This window comes from Bos indicus, chromosome 28 (assembly GCF_029378745.1).
Source record: "Bos indicus isolate NIAB-ARS_2022 breed Sahiwal x Tharparkar chromosome 28, NIAB-ARS_B.indTharparkar_mat_pri_1.0, whole genome shotgun sequence".
NCBI lineage: Eukaryota > Metazoa > Chordata > Mammalia > Artiodactyla > Bovidae > Bos > Bos indicus.
The window spans coordinates 27,547,804-27,572,585 of NC_091787.1; the positions used below are offsets into that span (position 1 = coordinate 27,547,804).

At 51.9% G+C, this 24,782-nt stretch overlaps 1 protein-coding gene across 1 annotated transcript in view; it reads left to right on the forward strand.

The window, feature by feature from the left end:
- Positions 1 to 24,782, forward strand: part of SLC29A3 (solute carrier family 29 member 3) — a 45,510-nt gene that overhangs the window by 16,962 nt on the left and 3,766 nt on the right. Inside the window, exons 3-5 of the mRNA XM_070781992.1 lie at positions 9,572 to 9,654; positions 17,264 to 17,490; positions 22,280 to 22,442. Coding sequence (XP_070638093.1) covers positions 9,572 to 9,654; positions 17,264 to 17,490; positions 22,280 to 22,442 — 473 coding nt within the window. The remainder of the gene's footprint in view (positions 1 to 9,571; positions 9,655 to 17,263; positions 17,491 to 22,279; positions 22,443 to 24,782) is intronic.

Here is a 24,782-nt window from a genome sequence, read left to right on the forward strand (position 1 = left end):
CATCATATAACCAAACTGCAGCTTAAAAAGGGTCAAAAGGGAGGCAACAGTGCGTGAGGAGGTCCAAGGAGGGGCCAGGAGGCCAGGCTGCATGGGGAAGAGTCCACAGCTGCTGGACCCTGCAAGGCAGATAAACATAGGACAGGTGGGCTTGGATTGGGGGTGAGGAGGTGTGGGCAGAAGAAGGAGCTGAGCAGAGACATGGGTGGAGCTGGGATCTGGTGGAGTGAGCATGAGCCCCAGTCAGCTGCTGGGGATATGGGGACCAGCAAATGATGGAGCTGGGGTGAGAGTGAAAGGGAAACCAAGCAAACTTTGACAGGAAGACACAGAAAAGGAGGAGGAACCCTGGGCCTTTGGAGGGGGGCTTGCCTTGAGAGTCTTTGGTTGGGGAGGGTGGAGCTTGGGCTCAGGTAGCATGGCTGGCTGGCAGTGGAAAGTGTTCTGGAGGCAGAAACTGATGCACGTGTGGGGCTGTCGCGGCCGGGGAACTCCCGGGCAGGGCTGTAGCGCAGGAGGGAGGAAACTAACAAGGCCCCTCCAGTGGCAGAGAGAGCAGGTCAGGAGGGCAGGGAGGTGGCCCACGAGTCCAGGTTGGGGGTTCCTGTTCCTGTGGCTGCCTCACGACCCAGGCGGCGTGGAACAGCAGGAGTTTCATCCTCAGGGTTCTAGAGGCTAGAACCATGCTGCCCCTCTGCCTGCCTCCTCCCCCCGACAAAGACTCTAGGGAGAATCTTGCCTCTTCCAGGTTTCAGGACTCCCAGTCAGCCTTGAACTTCCTTGGCCTATGGCAGCACTACTCTGGTCTCGGCCTGTGCATTCCCTGGGCGCCCTCCAGGTGCCCTCTCCTTCTTGGAAGGACGCTGGTCCTTGGATTTAGGGCTCACTCTTATCCAGTATAACCTCATCCTAACTAATTATATTTCTATAAGACCCTGTTTCTAAATCAGGTCACCTCTGAGGTTCTGTGAAAGTGAAAATCGCTCTGTCTTACTGGCCCCATGGACTATACAGTCCATGGAATTCTCCAGACCAGGATACTGGAGTGGGTAGCCTTTCCTTTCTCTAGGGGATCTTCCCAACCCAGGGATTGAACCCAGGTCTCCTGCATTGTAGGTGGATTCTTTACCAGCTGACCCACAAAGGAAACCCTGAGGTTCTGGGTTGCTGTGAATTTGGCGGGGGGACACTTTTCAGCCCATTATAGGGGTGGCATGTGTGTCAGGAGCCCGAGGGCTGAGAACAGGCCTTGGATGTGGGTGGACTACAAAGGGACCCTTCGAAAGAGTCTTTCTGTAGAACCATCCAGGAGTGATAAGCAGTTCAGACTGAGGGCAGAGGCCGCTCTTTTAGGGAGCTTGGAGTGAAAGGAAGGAGGGGCCTGGTAGCTGGGGACAGTGAAGTCAAAGAGGTGTTTTTTTTTTCTTAGCCCAAAGGAGACCTGAGTGGGCATGTTAGGCAGAAGAGGAGGAGGGAGCAGCAGTGCAGGAGAGAGAAAATGCAGACTAGGATGCTGAGGCTTCGCTGAGGAGTCTCCCAGACGCAGGCTCTGGTGGGGGAGGGGTACCTTCTTGCCCCAGAGAGCTTTACACAGAGGGGAGGAAGGGTGGAGAGGCTCCTTCCAGAAAACCTCAGGAACTTTGCTTATTATCCGCTGGCAGGAATTCCAAAGGAGCTGTGAAAAAAGATTGCAGTCTGGGAAGGCCTTCTAAGCTGTGAAAGAGCAAGAGCCATAGTAACCCCAGGGAGTCTGGGCCTGGAGACTGTCAGCCTTGAGGCCACCTCAGGCCAAGCATCAGGGCCGATGTGAGAACAGGGTGCAAGGTCTCATGGGGACTTCTTTCCTCTGAGCGGCTGGGTCATCTTTCCGGACCTCACCTGTCTTGACCCCAGCTTTGCTGTGCCTTTGGGTCCCTGGTACCCCATCACACCTAGATGGATTTGGGCTTCTGTTTCCCTCACCTGTCTGACCTTAGAAACAGTCACTGCCCCTCCCGCCCTGCCCAGCCAGCCTTCCCTGTTCATCCAGGCCTTGGGCCACAAACCCCTTAGCTTTCCGAGGACACTGCCCCAAACAGGGGCCTTAGAACCCACAGACAGAACACCACCAGAATCTTCGTGGGGATACCAGCCCTCTGCTCCATTCTTGGCCTGCCAAGGAGCCCCACCCAATGCCGGGATGGGATTGCCTCTCCAGCAACATCCCGGACACAGAGCTCGGCTCTGCACTGTCCAAAGGCAGCAAGTTTGCAACGGCAGCTATTCTTGGCTCTAGCCTGCTCACTGCTGCTAATTTCATGCCCCCGTGATCCAGGTAATGCTTTGCTGCCCCAAGCTGCCACCCCCAGGCTTGAATCGCTTTTTCTCGCCCCGCAGGAGCCCAGCTGCCTCTGCCACGCTGTTGAGGTGGGGGCCACGCAAAGCTGCCTCTCGGAAGCCACTGGGCGGCTGGCCCAAACTAGTCGGCCGCGGCTCGTGACTAATTTGCCGCACTTATTTCAAAGTGCCCTAATGGCTTTCGGGGGAGAGGAGGCTTACCCGGAGCCTGCCAGAGATAAACAGGCTCATTTTGGGGCCTCCCTGCCCGAAGAAACCTCTTTACCTGGACTCCAAGCTCAGAATTAAATTCTTCCAGAAGAGATGCTTAGCACGGAGCCTCTCAGCATGGCGGAGGAGAGGAAATGTTCCCATCGTAAAATGGGCCTCACATCTGGCCAGCTGGCTCAGGTGGAGTTTTAGATTGTGTTTTTAGAGCATCTCTCCCCATTCCTGGTGTTCACAAGCTGGGCCAGAGTGTCACAGATAAAAACGGGTTTCCTCATCTCCATCACAAGTGGATCGATGCCCCGCACCCTGACCACAGGGCGGCTCCACACCACCCTGGCACCTGGAAGTCTCTGACCCCCTGGTGTGCCCCTGGTGGCTCTGTCCACAGTCTGGCTTTTGATCCCCACCCCCACCTGTCCTGGGGCGTTCTGCTGGGGTTTGCATGGTCAGGAGAGAAGCTGGAAGCCTGCCCGGTGCTTCCCAACTATAATGTCCTCCTTCACATGGTCTGTTCTTATCAGCAGACCGTGACCATCCATTTTGGTGGCTGACAGAAGTGAGGGCTTTTCTCTTAATCTTTTTTTTTTTTTTCCTTTTTGATGCTATTCAGATCCACAGGCCTGAGGAAATGCCCAAGGGAATGGATGGTGGGGTTTAAGGAAAAGAGATAGTTAGTAAGCAGAGGGGAAAAATCAAGCCTGTCATTTGCTGGCTGGGGCAGAGGGAAGATGTCACCCTGATGACATCTTTGACCCGTGGGCTGGGCCCTGCTCACTGCTGGGAAGCCATGTGCACTGCCAGTCCCGGCCTCTGGGGCATCCAGTGGCATGCTGCAATCCCAGCGATGGTCTTTGGGTTGGTGCAACTGTGAGGCAGGCAGCCCCGGCTACATGGCTCTTGGTTTTGAGGAGTGATAGTGATGATCTCCCATCCCCCTCCCTGCGTCCTGCCGCCTCACTCCCCAAGTGTGCACCTCTGTGCAGTTCGTCCACCTGTTAGCCTCAAGCTTCTTAATCTGTAAAATGGGAGCAGTCCCAGCTCTGACTTGCTCTTACAGGCTGAATTAAGAGCAGATGGACTGGCACCTGTGCAGGTCACATGAAAGCAGTTTTGTTCAAATGTCAATAACCTGGTGCTCTGCAGGGCCTCCGTGTCCACTGGGTCACCTGAAAGTGAAAGTCGTGTCCGACTCTGTGACCCCATGGACTATACGGTCCATGGAATTCTCCAGGCCAGAATACTGGAGTAGGCAGCCTTTGCCTTCTCCAGGGGGTCTTCCTGACCCAGTAATCGAACCAGCAGTCTCCTTCATTACAGGCGGATTCTTTGCCAACTGAGCCATGAGGGAAGCCCATTGGGTTACCTGGCAGGTGCCAAAGAGGACTTTTGATGTTACCTTTGCCAGAGGCCAGGCCCGAGGTAATTGCAGAGTGCAGGGAAGATACTGGAGGGCGGGGGGTATTCAATTAGACCTTCAAGGAGCAGAAGTTTTCTTCCTGTTCGTAAGAGCTGGACTTACCTCACGTTGGGTTGGAGAATTCAGAGTGGTGGGGCAGCCCTCTCTCCTTAGCACCCCCGGGGGGAGGGGCGGGTGCCCTGGCTGCACTCCTGCCTCTCTGCCCTGTGGATTGAACGGACCACTTGTGCCTTCCTGCCTCAGCTTGGTAGATTCCTGTGGATACTGAGGGAAGCCTCAGGGTAGTCTGTTCCGACAAATGAGCCGGGGTTAGAGTCCTAAGTGGCGAAGAAGTGTCCATTCCTGTCTTGGCATGTGTTCTTCTGCCTCTTGGAATGCCATTTCTCTTTCTACCACACCCACCCCGTTCCCATATCTGTCTGGCAAACTTCCCCCCATCTTTCAGGCTGCAGTCCAAGATGGCCTCCTATGGGAAGTCCCCCTAAACTCCCTCCTTCCCTCCCCACCCCTTGGATCCATTGTCCTACAGCTGTGGGATTGTACCCAACTACATGCTTCCTAAGGGCATCAGCCACCCTATCTCTTCTATTTTATATGCCAGACCACCAGCCTAGTGTTGGGTATACAGGGGCTTGCTGCATCTTCAATGAACCAGGGAGTGGGTAGAACATGAAGGGATGCTGATCCAGATGGAAGTGGTCACTCAGCTGGGCTTGGGGCTATGGGTTACCAGCCTCTGGGTCTCCCACCTGCAATTACATCAGGCCCAAACTGACCCCCTGGTTTTCCATGAGCTGTGTAAACAGGGCTGCCATGTTGCACAACTCTGAGGAGCTCCGTTCATATCACCGCCCACATGACTGTTGCCCCCTGGGGTTGTGCAGCGCACAGCCTCCACTGTCATAGGAGGGGGCCCAGTGCCATTGCCCTGGAGGGGTGGTCTTCTCATTGCCCCACTCCTCTGTCACCGGAGTCCATGGGGCCTTTGGGCTCATCTCTGGAGGTGGAGGCTGCAACCTTGTTGCCAGGCACCTGGTGGGACAAATAACAACAGAGCCTATTGAGGGAGCTCTAAGGAATCGGTCCCAAGTGGAGGTGACCTATATGACACAAATTATCTCCAAGCATTGCATTACTCAAAAATCACCCTATAGAATGGAGATTTCAGATTGCTTTGGAGGGGGCAGTGCTGTTACCATTCTGACTGCAGTGTGTTTGAACCAGTGTTCAGCTGTCTTCATATTTCCTTGAGTAAAATAGGGGAAGGTAACCTCAACAGGCCTTGGAAACAAATGAGACGAACCCAGGAAGGGAGCACCAGCTGCGAGTCTGCAGTGTGTAGAATCCAGAATTGAACATAGGGCCTTCGCGGTTGGATGTTTCTTAGAAAGGAGCCTGAGGCTGCATCTTATGTGCCATACTCTGTTGGGGAGTGCTGTCCTAGGGAAGTAAGAGTGAGGAAAAGGGAAGTGAGGCAGGGATGGAGGGGAGCAGATACAGGCCACAGCTTTGCGACTAAAACACAGCTGCTTGCTCAGGCACATGGGGTGTCTCCTGAGGAGCCACGTGGAGCCACCACATTTCAGAACAGATGTTAGGCCGGAGGAGGAATGGCCAGCAGTGTGTCTCTAGTCTCCTTCCCGTCTCCCGCCTCTCATCGGTTGAAACCTACCTTGTGGGTGGGGCTTCCTCCACCCTTCTGAGAGGGTCACCTGGCCCCTCCCACAGCCACCCAGGGAGCAAGAGCCTCTGCAGGCGCAGACTGGGCAGTGCACAGGTGCAGGGGTCTCTCCTTGGCAGGTGGCTTCATGACTGTGTGGGACCAAACAGAGAAGCAAATGGCCTGAGGAGGAGGTAAGACGAGCAGACCTGGGGTGGCACATAAGCCAAGTCGTTTCTTGAAATCAGTGCATGCTGCTTGCAAAAATGATCCTAATTTCAGCAAAGCATTTGGAGAGGAAAGGCTTGGGGGACTGATGTGGTCAGCCAGCATAACCTTTGTTCCCCTCGTGCGCGGGCACATCAGTCCTCATGTCTGGCAAGAAGTGGAATGAAATCATGGTCAGCTGTCTCTGCTTTCATCAGGAACTGAATTTAAATAGCTATAGGAAGGCTGCAGCATTCAGAAAAACCCCAGTTACTCGGAACTTGGCTATCCCACACCCTCACTAATTAGGAATCTATCGCTATGGAACAAAATACTACAAACTTCGTGGCTTACGACAGACATGTTTATTATTTCACAGTATCTGTAGACCAGGGGTCTGGGCATAACCTGTCCCAGTCCTCCTCTCAAGGTCTCACACGGCTACAGTAAGGGGTTGGCCAGGGCTGCAGTCTTACTGGAGACTAGACTGGAGAAGGATCCGTTTCGGCTTACTTGGGTTGTTAGCAGAACTCAGTTCCTTGCATTCATTGGATTGAGAGCTTCAGTTTCTTGCTGGGCGTTGGTCAGAAACCACTGTCAGCGACTAGGGGTCACCTGCAGTCTTTGCCACTTGGGATTCCTCAGCCTGGCCACTGGCCTACCCCAGGCCATCACGGGAGGAATAAAGGAGCCCAGCAAGATGGGTGCCACCGTCTCATGCAATATAATCCTGTCCACACACTCATGCATACCCTTCACCATTGCCATGACCTCTTGGTTAGGAGCAAGTCCAGACAGGTCCCAGCCACACTCAGAAGAGGGGAGGATTCAAGGGCATGAACACAGGAGGCTGAGATCATGGGGGACATCCTAAGAACCTGCCCACCACACTTCATTTTGTTAGAACTCCACTTAGAGGCAAAAGCAACAATTAATTAAGTAAAAACCACCACATGTTTATATCAGGAATTAAGTGTGGGAAAACAAGAAAAAAACAAAGCTCTTTGGGATGTGCTGAGTCCACTTATATCACCAACCACAGCTTCCTGATCTGATCCAGTAGAAAGATGGCACATGATCAAGTCCATTCTTTCCCTGCCTCATCGCCTACCCCCCACCCCACACCCCCAACATGCTGTTTGTAAGGCAGAGAAATGGGCTCAATCAGCAGAAAGGGAGTCCTAGCCTTATCCCCTTGTCAGTATTTTAAAAGCTTTCCAACACTAAAAGGAATTTTTTCTGCTTAAATATCAACAAGCCAGAACAATAACCTAGAAAATCCCCATTCCTAAAATGTTCAGGGAACCTGAGCCTGCTTGAAAAAACAAAGAGCTTCTGCATTCCACGTAATGGCTTCATAGACTTGTCACAGAATGAACAGCCACTGATGGAATGCTGTCATCTGGAGCTCAGATCTGGGGCCATCCTGGCCCCCACCTGCAGCCATCTTTTCCTTGAGGCCTTTTTCCATTGCTTCTGCCCGCCCAGCGCCTGCCTGACCTCACGTACACCCAGCCACTGTGTCAAGATGTAATTGACTGAGTGCCTCGGACCAGTCCAGGCTCTACTGAGCCCATCAGGGCAGGAACAATGAGGTAGCTCCTCAAAGAAGGAAGGCTATTTCTGAGGTTCATGGTTGATGGACTGCACTAGCTGTGATTATCATTTTAATTGCAAGGCCACCACCACCTTATATTCAGGGTGCAGATTTCAAAGACCACAAAGCACTCCGCAGGCTTAAAAAGGGACCATGGCAACGGTCTGTGCTTCAAACTAAAAGGGACCCATTATGACATCTTTCTTTCTTGGCCTCCACATTGCAACCAGAATCTCCCAGAAAGGAAAGAGCTCCCCCTCCGTTTTAAGATCTGACATAAATCCCACCTCCTCTGGGATCTTTTCCCCAAACCCTTATTCATTCCTGTTCTCTCCAGGACTCAGGCCCCTCATCCCACTCCCCTACCTGGAACTCCCTTAGAACGCATGGCCCCTACCACAGATTTGACAATGACAACAATCACAAAAAAAACCCCCATAGAATTCTGACAGCTCTTCCTATGGTGTTTTGAGACATTAAAAAACCTCACACTCTATCTTACACTCTCCATGGGACACCCTGTTCTTAACAGGGAAGAAGCTGTCTTAAATTCTGTAGAGATCCCTGTTACTGGGGCTCTTTGTGCATTGGCAAGATTTTTGCACACATTGTTCTTTGCACTTGGCACATTTGTACTCAAAATATTTCCCCAGTTAAGTTCAGTGTTGTAAGCTTTCCAGAGTCCTCACATTTTTATTTTTGCGGGTAAAGAATATCATTTGTATAAAGCCCTTGTGCTTGCACACAGTATGCTTCATTCATGTAAGCGGTTTTCATGGCTTAGAACTGTCAGCTTAAAAAATGCACAGCGTGGGAGTTGCAAGTTAAATTTTATGTGGGGACAAAGTGAGGACTATAGTTCAGGAGACAGCACCTCAGATAGCTCTGAGAAACTGCTCCAAAGAGGCAGGGAAGGTCAGTACATATGTGATTGTGGTAAAGGGAGAGTACATGCAGTCAACATATTTTTTGCAGATTTCTGCTAGTCACGAGGAGCAGTCATCACCATGAAGGATTTTAGTGCTTTTCCACATATGAGGAGATACAAGAATTGGGCTCATAAAACCTGTTCTGCCAGTCCCCTGAGCACAGAGTTCCTCATTTTTTTCTCTCCACCCTGAACACCTTTCAGGGGGTCTTGAAAATCAGCAGCTGCAGCAGCACATGATTTAATTCTTATAGAGGTAGATGGCAAGTGCCAATGGCAACTGCCAATTTGTAATTGACAGAACCCATCGTCATTACTGATCTGGGGTTCATGATTTGACATAAAAGCACCAAAGCCAATATATATCATCCCATTCCAATGTTTTGGTTTTTTGTTCAACGGGTATATTGAAGGATAAGGTATACTCAGTTAAAGCCACCCTAATGAGTGGACAGTCCCCTGAGTTTTGAAAAATGCATACAGTTGCTACTTAGCTTCTTCAGTTGCAAAGTTCCAGCACATCATACTCAGAAATTCCTCATCCTGTCTGTGGTCTCATGCACTCTTTGTCTGCACTACTTTTGAGCCACTTCCAGGAAAATGCCCCTTTTGCTCATCGTGGCCAGTTTAGAAGCCACTTCCCAAAATGACTGTGATCTTGGGGTACAGCTCTATTGAAGGAGCAAATCCACAGTCAAAACAGAGTTTCTCTGCAGGGATCAGGGCCCCGTGTATTGCTAAGAGTACTCACTTGGTTGCAAGAATGTGAGACCGTGAATGAACCATAACTAACCCACTTGGATAACTCCAAAATTTGACAATGAGAAAAGATGACTGAGAGGACAAAATTTTTTATTATTTTTTTTGTAAACATACATTGAGTCCTGTCTCCATCGCCTCATCCATGAGGGGTGGGAATAGGTGGGATGGATGGGAGCATGGACTGCAGAACATTTGGGCAAGGACAATGTCCTACCCTTCCTTATGTCCCCTAGCACAGCTCAAGCTGGTGTCTGTCAAGTGACTGAGTGAGTGGTCTTAGGTGAGAGATGGAAGAGGCCATGGTGTCTCAGGGGGGACTTAGCCATCACTTGAAGATGTCTGAAGATTATAGGGAGGAGCACCACCAAGAGGATCCCCGACGCTGCTCTCAGGTGGGGCCCCTCCCCTGCATCCCAAGTGCCCTCAGCGACCCCCTCTCTTCTCTGCTTGCAGAACTACTTTGAGAGCTACCTGGCCGTCGCCTCCACTGTGCCTTCCGTGCTGTGCCTCGCGCTGAACTTCCTGCTTGTTAACAGGTAGGCCGCTCTCCTCTCTCTCCCAGGCCCCCGACCTTCTCCTGCAGCTTATCCTCTCTCCCGTGGTCCACAGCTGCCTGAACTGTGGCCACCAAAGCAGGAGGCAAGCAGTTCAGACTCCTTCACAAAGACTGAGAGGCAGATGGGTTACCTGGGGCCCTGCCCACAGAATGCCCGGTCCTGGGACAGTGGGGTCAGCTGCCTGGGCTGCAGGGACACCATGGATGGTTGTCGGGGCCCAGGGAGCGAGGCTTGTGGAGGCTGGTCTTCTAAGCCTTTCTGAGAGCAGAAGGAAGTTAGGAGCCTGGGGACTTCCCTGGCAGTCCAGTAGTTGGGACTCCACAGTTCCACAGCAGGGGGCACAGGTTCCATCCCTGGTCTGGGGAACTGAGATCCTACATGCCATGGAGTGGCCAAAAAAAAAAAAATCCGAGCTGGAAGTTAGCCTGTCAGCTCACCAGCCTGGCACTTCTATATGGAAAAGGGCCACCTGTGCTCACTGTGGAGCTGGTAACAGCAATTCATGAGTCGAGCACTCACAAGGGGATCACGGGGTGACTTCACACTGCATCCGTGAAGGGTGGGATGCACTGTGGAAGGAAGAATGGTTTAGAAGACAACCCTTGAAACCCACTGTGTGACTGGTGCCATCCCTTCTCCATTTAGGTTTACAGGGGTAACAGCCTGAGTTACTTTGCCCCCATTTCTCCTAAGCAATCATTGTCTGATAATGGTGGCTATGTGATGGTTCAGAAACCTGGGGATCTCTCAGGCACAGCCTACTGAAACCTTCGGTCCCTGGTGGCAAACTTGTTTTACCCAACTCTGCTCAGTTTGTAAGTGACTCCTTGGATCTCTGCTCAAACAGGATTCTAAAGCAGGTTTGGCCTCAGGGAGTGTGCTGTGATTGATTAGTGATGTCTGTTCTGAGTCCATGAGGAGAGAGGGCAGCACAAGTGCCTCAGATGTGCTAAGCCTGAGCAGATCAGTCTCTGCAAACATGTTATGAGGTTATTCCAATGATGTGTTGTTGCATAAAAATGACCCCAAAACAGAGAGGCTAAAAACACTGACAGTAATCGGTGTCTCTCGCGGTCCTGGGAGTCCGCAGGCTCAGCTGGCAGCTCTGGCTGGCCGTCTCTCATGCGGGACAGCTCTTTCTCTGTCCCTCCCCTTGGTCTCTTGTAGGTTGGCCTCAGGTAGTAGGACTTTTCATATTGTAACTGAAGAGCAGCTGCTCCTAGACCGCTCCAGCAGTCAAGCAGGCAGAAGCTGCTCGGTTTTGGTACCCTGCTCTCTGCAGTGACATACTGTCCCTTCTGCCAAGGCAGTCACCAAGCTTACTCAGTTTCAAGGGGACATAGACTCCATCTTTCAACAGAAGGAATGTCAATGAATTTGCGCGCCTCTTAAAACCAAAGTGCAGGCTGGACAAGCTAGAGGGAGGATGGTCTCAGGCAGCCTAGGGGCTGAATGCCAGCTGACCCCCACCCCGCCTGCCTCCTTGCACCTGCCCAGCACACAGGGCTATGATCAGTGTCCCAGCAGGGGTTAACACAGCCTCCAGGGACCCTCGTCAGGAGTAAGGCTGAGCGGGGACCCTAAGGGGAGAGCTGGGTTCCTGACAGCAACTCAGAAGAGAAGGCATGAGAAAAGGATGGCATGTAAGAGCAGGATGATGAGGAAGAGGTGACCGAGCCATGGCGGTGGGTAGTCCCTTGGCCTCTCACTGCCCTCTCCGCTTTCCAGGCCCCTCTCATGATTCTCTGTGCAAAGTGGAAGTCAGGAGATGTGTGCCCAGGCCCACAGGGCCAGGAGTGGGTAGCCTGAGCTGACATCTTACCCAGCACTGCCCGCTCTGAGGTCGTGAGGCCCAGCAGGCAGCAGCTGGCTAGGACCTGGGGTCAGCAGTGGCAGGGCAGGTTCAGCCTCAGGGCCCAGGGCGAATCGTCTCTAATCCTCACAGTTAGCAGTCTGAGCACTCAGTCCTTGGCAGCATTCTCTCCTTTAATCCTGGCAGTGGCCTAGAGCAGCAGACCTATTCCCCTGTTTTATTGATGGGAAAACAGGCTGACAGGGTGACCTGCCCAAGGTCATGCAACCATTAAGAGGTTGAGGCAGGACTGGAACTGGGACCCTTCTCCCTCCACATCTGGACTTGGAACCTCTGGGCCTCCTGTCTCCTAGCTGTCTAGCTTTGCCTGCCCCCTCCCTGCACCGAGAGACACATCTCAGACCTTGTAAGTGAGAGCCCATTTCTGCCCTGGCTTCGAGGTGCTGGAGGGAAAGAAGTGGTGGAGAAGGTCTGGATCTGTCTGCAATGTGGACTGTGGGTCGCCCGGGTAGCTGCCCTGCTGAGTATGGCTGGGAGCTGGCTCTGGGAGCTCAGCATTACAGGGCATCCTCCAGAAGGGTCTGGTCCACCCCAGGGCCTGCCCTGGCCCTTTCCCAGCTGCAGGAGGGGGTGAGAGCACTGTGGGGAACGCTCCAGCCTCTTGTCTGTTTCTGGACTGTGGGAAGATGGTTTGGAGCTAAGCTGTTTTTTATTTAATGTGTGAGATTGAAATGTCCCCTTTTCTTCCCTCCTGGAGAACCCTGGCTTTCTTTAACTGGCTCATCCATAATCGCCAAGTGTTTTATTATGTAAAATCTGTAGCATCATAAATACTTATGAGGAGGATTTACATTCTGGAGACTTATGAAGAAATCAGTCCCCTGGGGTCCTGAGCCCTCACAAGCAAGGGAGGGGGGGTGGAGCTGGCAGCCTGGGTACAGCTGGTGATCCTCTCCAAGAATGTCACATCAGTGTGCCTGCCACACAGTCCCGGGACTGGAGCTCTCACCTCAGACAGCCCCTGTCCCAGAGCAGAGCCACCAACCCCAGGCTGCGCTTGTCTAGACTTTGCCTCAGCCCCCACAGTGTCCCCAGCCCCTGGGCCACCGTCCAGGTGGAAGGAGCAGAGAGTCAGGCAGCATGCCCTTGTTAGTGGATGTGGGGTGGGCTTGCACAGGGCATATTTCAGAAAGCTTACTAGCATTGAAAACAGCCCTGGGCAAGATCCCTGAGGGCTTGGAGCCCCTGCAGGGATGCTCCTGCTGAGAATGGGCCCTGCAGCTGATAATGAGAAGGGGGAGCCTGTGTAGGTGAGGGGCAGGATGCGTAAGGGAGAGCTGGGAGCTGCGTTGCTTTTGCTATGCATTTAGTGTTTACCTGCTCACCTCCCCCTCTGCACCGCCCCTGCCTGGCTTGGAAGTCCCCCAGCTCTCTCCAAAGCCGCTGTCCTGTTCAAGCAGTCATCTACCTCGTTGTGAAGACACAGGAAAGTTTCCGAGATGGCCACATCATTCCTGGGGTGGACTTTTTCTGTGTTGCTTCCATGAGGAGGTGGCAAGAGGCTGAGGCCATTCCGAAGGCTGGCTGAGATCGCTGCTGCTGTTTCTAGCTGTCTCCCCGCCACACTGAGGGGGTCAAAAAGCAGGGACTGAAAAAGCTTGAGGTCCAGTGTGCTCTGCTAGGCTCCTTGCTGGTCAATCTGTGGGTGCCAGGCCCTGTGCCAGCCCCACGGGTGAGAACAGGGCAGGGTCCTGTCCCTGTGGGGCTTCCCACTTCTGTGCCTGCTTCTTGCCCCAAGGAACTGCTAAACTTTGGGGCTTTTGCCCTCAGTCTCTCTTTCCACTTGAATTTTTTCAGATTTAGAAGCATAAACTGGAAGAGACACGAATGTTATCTTGTCCCACCTCTTCTTTTTCAGGATGAGGAGACTAAGGCCCTGCGAGGTTGAGTGTTTCCCTGGGGTCACACTGTGAACTGGTGGCAGAGTTTCAGGGCTCCTGTCTCTGGACTCAGGCTCTGTGCCCCTGTGGCTCTTATCTTTGAGTGTGCAGGGAAGCTCCCGCTGCTGGGATAAGGTGGGGGACATCGTGTGACAGGGGCCGCATGTGTAGCATCACCCCGAACATCGGGAGTAAGGCCTGACTCCCAGTCTTCAGGGTATCAGGTGTGCATTTAAAATGGACGTTCTAGGTCCCCTGGAGTCCAGGTGCTCACCCGATTGCCCACCAACTCCCACCCAGGTGGAGGGCCCTGCAGATGCTAGGAAGATATGTCTTAATGCGGAGTTTCTCAGAAACAGACCTTAGAACAAGGATTCAAGTGTAGGTAGTTCATCCGGGAGACCATGGTAGGAGAAAGGGGGAGACCAGGAAGGCGTGGCAGCCAATAAAGGATGCCTTGTCGAGCCAGCTCCAACCATGGGTGACCGAGCTTGACCTGCCCCAGAATGCTGACAGTCAGTGGGGAGCACACACTCGAGGCAGCGGGGAGTGGGGGCAGCGGATTTATCCACCCACTTTCCCATCATTGGTGAAGGCAGCTCTTGGAAGGTGTTAAAAACCTAGACAGCATATTAAAAAGCAGAGACATTACTTTGCCAACAAAGGTCCATCTAGTCAAAGCTATGGTTTTTCCAGTAGTCATGTATGGATGTGAGAGTTGGACCATAGAGAAAGCTGAGCGCCAAAGAATTGATGCTTTTGAACTGTGGTGTTGGAGAAGACTCTTGAGGGTCCCTTGGTCAGCAAGGAGATCAAACCAGTCCATTCTAAAGGAAATCAGTCCTGAATATTCATTGGAAGGATTGATGCTGAAGCTGAAACTATAGTACTCTGGCCACCTGATGTAAAGAACTGACTCATTGGAAAAGGCCCTGATGCTGGGAAAGATTGAAGGCAGGAGGAGAAGGGGACGACAGAGGATGAGATGGTTGGATGGCATTACCAACTTGATGGACATGAGTTGAGCAAGCTCAGAGAGTTGGTGATGGACAAGGAAGCCTGGCGTGTTGCAGTCCATGGGGTTGCAAAGAGTCAGACACAACTGAACTGAACTGAACTGAATTACCTGTCACGTGCAGCCTGCCTCCTGGTGAGAGGAGAGGGCAGAGGGGCAGGGCACCCACAGGACAGAGGTGGAGTTCCAACCATGTTGCTCCCCAGCTACATGTGCCTCTTTGTGTTTTTTGACACTCTTTTTTTTTTTTTTTTTAAGATTTATCTATTTATTTATGGCTATGCTGGATCTTCATTGCTGCTCAGGCTTTTCTCTAGGTACAGTGAGTAGGGGCTGTTCTGTCATTGTGGTGCACTGGCTTCCCATTGTGGTGGCTTCTCTTGTTGCAGAGCAGGGGCTCAATAGTTGTGGTGTAGGGGCTTAGTTACTCTGTGGCATGTGGTATCTTCCCAAACCAGGGATTGAACCCATGTCTCCTGTGTTGGCAGGCCAATTCTTTATCCCTGAGCCACCAGGGAAGCCCAGTTGGTACTCTTGGAGACAAACGGAAGAGACACAAGGAGGATTTTCTCATTCTTTCCCTGGAAAATTAAAGTCAGGCCTGCCTCCACTGCTGGATCTAGGAGAGTACCAATGTCCTCATCCACCAACCTTGGGCTCTGTGTGTGTCTGCTTGGCTTCATCTCAAATGTGGCCTCTCTCCATGCAGCTGGCCAGATAGTGACCAGCAGCCCCCAACACAGTCTTGGCAGACAGTCAGCTTCTCTCCACCTTTGGATCCTGGGGTTCACTGACTGGCCCTGCCTTGGTCACATGCTGACACCTAGCCCAGTCCAGTGGCTGGAAGTATGGAACACTGACCACCCGAGACTGGCCTGTGTGCACTCATTTGTAGCTGGGTTGGTGGAGACCCCATGAGCGGCCACCTCTGCAGGACGACTTGGCATGGAAGGAGCGCTTCTGGTGGGAGGGATGCTGGAGACAAAGCCTGCACGTCCACTCTCTGCTCCACCAGGAGGATCGAGTCTTGGCACTTATCCATGGGACAAGGCCCTCCACGGAGGGGTCCCTGTATCTGTTCGGCGTGCTCTGCTCCCAGTGTCACCTGCAGCCAGAGTTCACTTCAATTCCCTGAATGTGCCACACTCTGTCTCACAAGATACGTGCACTCCCATCCAAGATATACCTTACACTCAAGCCTAGGGATCGCCTCCAAAAAGCCTGTGAGAAGCCCAGGGTGGGTCTTGTGCCTCTCAGAAGTGCCCAGGAAGCCCCATGGCCCTGCTGATGGAACACTTTGTCCTGGAACAAAATGCCCGTCCCTCATCTGCCCTGTGTCCCGGGCATCCAGCCCAGGGTTGGACACACTGTGGTTTGCCTGTGTGTTTGTGGAATGAACACACCAGAGCGGATGCGTCTCAGCAGAGAGCCAGGGGCTGGGGCTCAGCAGACCTGGGTCTCATCCCAGCTCCTCACACCACAACCTTGAACTCTCCCTTCACTTCCGCGGGCTTCCTTCTGCCCCTGACCCAGTGGAGGCGGCACCTGGTCTCCCTTCAGCCGAGGATTGGAAGGAAGCTCAGATTAGCCTTGGGGCCACAAAAGCACTTTGAAAAAAATCCTTTCTTGCTTTTTATGCTCATCATTTCACACCTATTTACATATATACAGATCTTTCCTACCTTTCGTGTCTTTCTTATTTTTATCCAAAAGAAATTTGTGTTTAACTAATCTGCCTTTTCGCTCAGCCCCCTCCCAATTGGTTAGCGGGAAAATTAACTAAACATCCAATCTGGTTTAAAGCTTAGTGTAATCTGATGATTTAAACAGCCTCTTCAGATGATGTTCTCTCCCTGGAATAAAAATGCAGTTTCTCAGAGATCCCAGCTTCCCTGCTTCTCCCTGCAGGGTGGTGTCTAGGCAGGTTGGGGGCTGGGAGGAGTATACAGCTAAGATGCAGAAATAGAGTTAGAGGGAGCTGGCTCTTGCTTGGCCTCAGCTGCTCCCCACGACAGCGGAGACCATCACAGGAGCCGCCTCCTGTCCTCACCACCTGTTCTGGAGCAGCATAGTTCGTTCATGTCGAGGGAGGCAGTAAAGTGGCATTCTGAAAGCATCGACCTCCTGGGTTCACAGCTGAGTGACCTTGAGCAAGTTGCTTAGCCTCTCTGACCTCAGTTTCCTTATCTGTGTCTGTGGAATAGGTAAGAATACCTATTTTGTAGAACTGGTGGAAGAATTCAACACATTAGCATTTAGAAAACTCTTGGAAGAGTACCTGGCACGAATGCAGCACTGTGCCGTGATGATGATGACAGCGATGATTTTCTTCCCTGCTGCCTCCTCCCTCTGCTGCTGCTAAGTTTTGGGGGGAAGGAAGCCAGTGAATGGCGGTTCTGTTTAAATACTAGACAAAGCCCGTGGGAGGAGTAGGGGTCTTGCCTCGAGAGCTCTCATCTCCTGTCCTTGAGCATCACAGCAAGATGAAAAGAAGCAGCATCCAAGAGCACGTGCCCCGAGCTGACCCTGCCTCCTTTCTCTATGTACTCCTCTCCAGAGACCCTCACCGTGCCTTCAGATAGATTGATCTTCCTTCTGTGTTGCGGACGCAGAGGCTGAATCCATTGTGGTAGAGTCACTTATCTAAGGCCACACAGCCTGTGAGCCAGGAAGGCAGGATTCAGACCCAGGCCTCCTGATGCAGAGTGCATGGTCTCAGCCACTGAGCACACCTGCTTCCTCAATGGTCACTAACCCCCACCCGGCTTGGGAGGCCTGGGGGCGGGGTGTCTCTAACCACTTCTGGTGTCCTTGCCTCAGGGTTCCGATTCGTGTCCGCGTGCTAGCCTCGCTGACGGTCATGCTGGCCATCTTCATAGTGATGACTGTGCTGGTGAAGGTGGACACCTCCTCCTGGACCCACAGCTTCTTCACCATCACCATCACCTGCATGGCGATCCTCAGCGGCACCTCCACCATCTTCAACAGCAGCGTCTTTGGCATGACTGGCTCCTTCCCCATGAGGAATTCCCAGGCTCTGATATCAGGTGAGAACTAGGGTCCAGACAGCTGACCAGGTTGGTCTACCTGGAGATCATTTGAAGGAGCCAGAGGTGAGCATGTGGTAGCCCTTCCAGAAAAAGAAATGAGTGTTAGGTGTGTTTCCATGATCTGTTATTACAGAACAAAGCACCCCCAAGCCCAGTGACTTAGAACAATAAGAATCATTTCTTTGGCAGGCAGCAGCCATGTGGCAGCAGCCAGGATAGCTTGCCTGGGGCTGGAGGATCCACTCTCAAGGTGGCACACTCACCTGTCCGGCATGTTGATGCTGGCTGTTAGCTGGAAGCTCAGGTGGGGTTGGGGCTGGGGCCAGGGTTCCTCTCCACATGGACCTACCCACGGCCACTTGAGCTTCCCCAGGGCATGGCATCTGGATTGCAAGTGCAAGTATCCCAAGAGACCCAGGCAGAAGCACTGTGTCCTTTTATGACTTAGCCATAAAGACATTTAGAGGCACTTCCAGTATTACCATAAGCCTACCTGGATTCAAGGGGAGAAAGCACAGACCCACACCTCAGTGGATGAGTGTGAAACTTATACTGTAGAAGGACAGTTGTGAGGGGAGACATAGTTGCTGCTACTTTAGGAAAATACAGTCTGCCTGCCCGGTGGGTTTCCTGAACAGCGTTCCTTTCTTTCCTTCCCTCCTCTCCCCCTTTCCCTTGTGTCCCCTTTCCTTCTTGTTTCTTTTCCTTTCCCTTATCCTTTCCCTGTTTTTCTCTCCTTTCCTCCCTTCTATTTGTCTTTTCTTCCTCTCTAATTTTGTAGAAGGCTTACTGTGCACCAAGGATTCAAGGATGAACCAGACTCAGCCTCCCGGGAGCTAATAGCCTAGTAATAAACTCTGCTGTTTCCCTGAACTTTAGCATTTTCTGGGGGGTGCTGATGTGATTTGGACCAACTCCTTTTTTTTTTTTTTTTAATTTTATTTTTAAACTTTACATAATTGTATTAGTTTTGCCAAATATCAAAATGAATCTGCCACAGGTATACATGTGTTCACCATCCTGAACCCTCCTCCCTCCTCCCTCCCTATACCATCCCTCTGGGTCGTCCCAGTGCTCTAGCCCCAAGCATCCAGTATCGTGCATCGAACCTGGACTGGCATCTCGTTTCATACATGATATTCTACATGTTTTAATGCCATTCTCCCAAATCTTCCCACCCTCTCCCTCTCCCACAGATGGACCGACTCCTTTAACTGAATGTTGATGCTAACCTGAGCCTGTTGCCTAGAGCTTAGCAGTTCTGTTCTCTCACCCAAATGTCTTGACAAGGTAAAAAGGAGCTGGGTCAGAATCAGTGCTTTTCCAGGAGACCACTGTCCCTTAAAGCAAGACTAGGGGCTCAGCTGCTCTGTTCAGTGTCCCTGCATGTCTGTCTTTTGTGAAGGGAGTGCTGTAAACATTTGAGAAAGTGAAATTGAAAGTGAAGTTGCTCAGTCATGTCCGACTCTTTGCGACCCCATAGACTGTAGCCTACCAGGCTCCTCTGTCCATGGGATTTTCCAGGCAATAGTACTGGAGTGGATTGCCATTTCCTTCTCCAGGGGATCTTCCCAAACCAGGGATTGAACCTGGGTCTCCCGCATTGTAGACAGACACTTTACCGTCTGAGCCACCAGGGAACATTTGAGAAGAATTTTGCAAAGAATCTTCTCTGTGCCCATTAATTGATAATGCCGAGCAGTATGTGATGACAAATACCTCGACAAGTGTATAACTCCACCCCATCCCCACACCAGGGCCAGACATCACTGATTGATCTGTATCTTTTCTCCTAAACTTCTAAATCCTTCTCAGCATAGCACTGGAGACACTTACCGTCAACAGATTAGAGATCAAACATGAGCTCAGATGTGTTTGCCATTTTTGATAAAAGACCGGGCTTCTGGCTGTATCCTCAGAGATGCTCTCGGGCCTAAAATAAAGTAAAAGTGGGCCCATTGCTAAGTTTCCTGAGTACAATCAATACACCCCTTGCAGTGCTTCAAGTAGGGCCTGCCTAGGCTGAGGGAAGTGACCATTGAACTTTGGATTTAATCCCTTATGTCACCCCGGTTTCTTGTCCCCTCATCTCCCTCCATCCTGCTAGAGGATATATTTTTCAATATAACAGTCTTGCTGGCTATCTCTGCAGGAACCAGTGACCAAACACACCAATATGTTGGCGAGAGGCCTTTCAGGTTCATCTGACCACCTGCAGATCTTCCGGAGAAGGAGACTCCTGTGCATTTTGAAGGAAGTCCATTTTTGGAAAAGGGGAGTGGTCTGGCGCTCGCACTTCGGTGTTCATTACCCCGGGCCCTGAGCCTTGTCACTGTGCGCAGCCCCCAGTGCACGCCCTTCACCCGGGAGGATTTGGGGTGTCCAGATCTCCCAGGGGCCCCAGCACCCCTGTCCAGCCCCCGTTGTCTTCCATCCAGAGGAGTTTATCTGTGAATTCTCGGTGTGTTGGCATCTGAGGAACAACTCATTTGTTTTGTACTGGTGTTTTTTTAAGCTCCTCATTTGCATGTATTTCCATAACTGATGAGATAAAAGTGGGGAGTCAAGAAGGATGAGCTCCCAGAGGCCTGGTTTGTTGTTGATGATAATATTGTAAATTCTCTACAAGTTGGGAAGAGAGAGAGGAAAATCAATAGGCAGTGATGTTAAAATCTCTTCCTCGGGGCAGCCGGGGAATGTCTTACCAAGTTTAACTCCGGTTCTTACAAAACACCCAGGTGGGGATTACAGCTTCTCAGAAGTTGGCACCCTCTTGGCAAAAGGTTTACCCTGTTGTTGCTGCTTTGATGTAGGAAGGACAGAAATAGCCAAACACCTATTTGGGGATCAGAGAGGATTTATATGGCATTTCTCAGCACCAGACACTGTCCTGCTTTACATGTAATGATCCTTTTAATCTTTGTAACTTTCCTAAGAGGTGAGCTTTAACATTCCCATTTTACAGATGAGAAAATGGAGGCATAGAGAGGTTAAGTGATTTGCTGAATGTCACACAGCTAGAAGTGGCAGAGCCAAGACTGGACTGAGATGTTCTTAGTCTGTGCTCTTAATCACTATGCTAACTTTCATTTCTTTGCCCTTCCCTCAAGTTCCAACCTCTGGCCCCACCCAGGCTAGCAGAGATCATAGAGAAGGTTGGGGAGAAAAGGGTCATGGGGTCTTCCCTGCAGGGCCACAGAGTGCTGGGCTGTGGTGTGGGTGAGGCAGTGGGCGGTCATCAAGGTGGATGAGGGCCTGACCATCACTCTTCCACCACGCTAACGCAGCAATGGGCAGAAAGGTGGTATCTGGTCAGACCCACCAAGTAATGACAACGCAGCTGGAGCCCACTTGGACCAGGTGGCTGTTTGCAGTCAGTGGCCTGCTTGCCTCCTTGAGAATCAGTGTCGTGGTCCTCTAAGGCCAGCAAATCCATCCTCGCAGCCAGGCAATCCTGTATTCATAGGCCCTTACTGTGTTAACCCTATTGGACATGTCCATTTGTTCAATGTTTTTTTCCCATTCATTGATTCCATCCCACTATAGTCTCAAGGGAGGGATAGGGTAAGTATGAGCCCCACCTTTCTGGCAAATAAACAGAGGAGTAATGATCTGCTCACACATGACCATGCATAAGCTCTGACTCGTGGCCACCCACAGCTGTGATGGCTCAACAGAGAAACAAGATGCTTGCCCCGCCTCCCAGAAGTGACTGTGTGATTGTGGCAAAGAAAGGGCCTGGCATTTGTAGAAAGCCTGCTTTGTGCTGGGCCCTTTCTAAACATCATCTCATCCAGCCCTTAAAACAGCTCTGCAAGGCGGGTGTCATTGTTCTCACTTTACAGATGAGCAGACTCTGGTCCCAAGAAGCCATGTGAGCCCCCAGGTCACAGCGAGTAAGTGGTGGAGTCAAGTGTCAGATGTACACCTGTTTGACTCCTGGACCCGTGGGTCCCCTGGGCTAGGATGTGACGTAGCACAGAAAGGGGTGGTGCCACGCGGTCACCTGGGCCACTGTCAGAGCCCTTGGCAGCACAGCACGTTCCAGGTGGTGGGGCAGTTGCACACACACGAGTGTGTGAAGCATTGTGTGTGACTGTATGGGAGCGTATGACTATGAGTGTGTGTAATAGGGTGTGAGTGTGTGTGTGTGTGTGTGTGTGAGATAGCTTGTGATAGGGTATGTGTGTATGTGACAGTGATATGTGGGTGAGTGTGCATGCATGTTCATACGTGTATGGTACACAGCTACTGTAGGGCACAGGGTGAGCTCTGTGGGCTCCTGGCTGGTTTTCCAACCCTTAAGGCGTCCCAGTTGGCCAGCCTCACTCGGGGCAGTGGGGAACCTGTGCTCGGACAGGCCAGAGCTTTTCCCCCAGGGTGATTCATGGTGGTTGGGTCCAGGGCAGGAGCCGAGCTCTCTGACACATCCCACCCCTGAATCTAAAGTTTCTGACCCCATCAGAAGGACAGTAAAGAGGGAAGGAGGATCGAGGGTCAGAGCTGAAACCAGGAAGCAGGTGAGACCTTGAAGGCCATTTGCCTCCTCAGGCAGCAGCCCCTTCATGCCCATGGGAGAGGAGTTGGGCTAGGGACACCTCCTAGAGTCAGAAAGCTCATGGCCACAGGGCCCTCCTTGTCTGCCAAGGCCTCAGGGTCCTGTGAGAACTGAAGCATCTCTCTCACCAGGGAGAACGTTAAGCCGGAGCAGAGAACGGGCAGGCCTGAGAGGCAGGGAGGATGCGCCCGCCCTGACCTTCCCCATGATGTCCCGCGCTCTCCGCAGGAGGAGCCATGGGGGGCACCCTCAGCGCCGTGGCCTCGCTGGTGGACCTCGCGGTGGCCAGTGACGTGACAGACAGCACCCTGGCCTTCTTCCTGACGGCAGACATCTTCCTGGCGCTCTGCATTGGGCTCTACCTGCTGCTGCCGCGGCTGGACTATGCCAGGTGAGGCCCACACGCGCTCCTGGCAGTGAGTCGGCTTCTTCTGGATTCGCCTCCTTGTAAGCCATTACAGAGTATTGAGTTGAGTTCCCTGTGCTGTACAGTAGGTCTTTGTTAGTTATCTATTCACATATGGTAGTGTGTGCTTGTCAGTCTCACAATTTCTCCCTCCCCTCACCTTGCCCCTCAGTAACTGCTATTTTCTACATATGTAACTCTATTTCAGTTGTGTAGGAAGTCCGTTGGTAGCCTTTTCTTAGACTCCACATAATAAGTGGTAGCATATGATCCTGTGTGGCGTCCTTCGACCTTTATCCTGTCTACCTGCACTCTTCTCTCCTCTAGGTAGAGCTCGTGTTTGGTTCCTGGTTTACTGCACATCTCCCCATTGGCGTGTGATCCCTCTGAGGGCAGAAGTCATGTGGGTTTTGTTCGTTGCTGTATGCCATGCCTCAGGCTGAGCCAGGCTCACAGTAGTTGCTCAGTACATTGGCTGTACTTGGATGTAAGTACATCCTTGGATGTAAGAAGCTGGCTTTGCATCACAACCCCAGGCAGCTGGAGTCTGCATATTTTCTGTTAGAGGGCAGGCAGTGAAAGTGGGGCCTGAGGAAGGCTGATGGCCAACAGTGGCTCCTTGGGCTCAGCCCTTCTGTTGTTCCTCTCTGCACTCAGCCCAGCCTGCTGGGGCCTCTCATTTGAAGCTCATACATCTACTCCTCCTTGAGGTAGGGCTGTGACTTACCCCAGTCATTCCCACTCTCACATGAGAAAACCAGGCTCAAAGAGGTTAAATTACTTGCCTGAGTCCTGCAGCCCTTTGGCAGCAGAATTAGGATTTGAGCCCAACTCCAAAACTGATTTTAGTCCCTATCTCTTGAGGCCCCTCTCTGCTCTGCAAGACCACTTTTCTTGCCTTAGTCTCTCTTGCTTTCTCTCTCTCCTTCCTCCTTTTTCTTTCTTGCTTCTTACATCTCTTTAAAAAAACAACCCATGGCTTTTTATTCTTTTCAGTGCATTTTCACATCCATTGTCATATTTGATATAGGAATGGCAGGAGTTATTTTCCCCATTTCAGAGGTGATGAGATGGAGACAGAGAAGACCAGGCGATTGGCCTGTGGTCCCATGGCACACAAGCCAGCGGAGCTGGGGAGCACACAGGTCCTGGCTCTGCCGGGTCCACAGGAACCTATTTGGTATCGGGGCACTGAGCTAAGCAGTTCATTTTTTCACTCAGGCTGTATGACCACCTAGCACAGTTGTTTTCATATTTTCCCATGTTTCCAATGAGGAACTGAGGCTTTAGAGAATCAACCAACATCCCCAGGTGGCTCACCTTGTGAGCTGTAGGCAGGGATTGGAACCTGGAGCTATTTCTGGGCTGCATTCTTTCCACTGCTTCATGCTGCATCCCTGGCTTGTGACTGCAAGGTCCTTCCTCCCCACTCATTCCTCCTGCCCCTGTGAGACTCACCTGCCTTCATTAGAACCCTGACTCTGCCAGGGGCCGGTTTCTCCCTCCAGTTAGAGGATTGTTAGAACTTCAGCTGGCCCAGTGGCCGCAGGATAAAAGGGGATGGAGTCATGACACCATGTACCATAGGTGACTTCAAATCCATGAGTCTGCCCCTCCCCTCTCTGACCCTTCAGGGTTGTCATAAAAAATTACCCAGTTGTATTCCATGATGATATCCCTGTGATTCCTGGGGTCCGGCTGGCTTACTGTCCCCCAGCACCCCATATATTAATACTGCCTTGCACCTTGTTGGTCCTAATTAAGTTATTTGAGTCAGTGAACAGAAGGCAGGAGGCTCCCCCTCTCCTTCTGCTATTTCCTGTGTCCTGTTTCAGGGAACCTCGAATGTGCTGTTTCCACTGGGGTGGCCAGCCTTCTTTGTTTGCCTGGGACTGAAGGGGTCCTAAGGACCAGGGACTTTCAGTGCTAAAACCAGGACAGTCTCGGGCAAAACAAGACAGGTGGTCACCCTTGTTTTCAGAGTCACTTAAGCAAGCCAAAATGCCTTCCAGCTGAGCACATGAGACAGCATACTCAGGACTCTGCCAGCCGTGAAGCTTCTATTTCTTTGCTGATTAACACTTCGGTCAAGACTTTTGGGTTACAGAAACTCATCTGAGGATGGAGCTTTAGAGCAGTGCCCCAGGGCTGCTCAGACTAAATTTTACTTGAAAGGAGTCTTAGGTTGCTACAGGTTGCTGCACCCAGTGGGGCTGGGCCACACTGCCCCATCACACTCAGGAGGAACTGAGCCTCACACAGTGTTGGAGTCTGCTGACCGCCTCGGGGGCAGTTAGATCTGGAAGAACTTATGGGGAAGAGCTT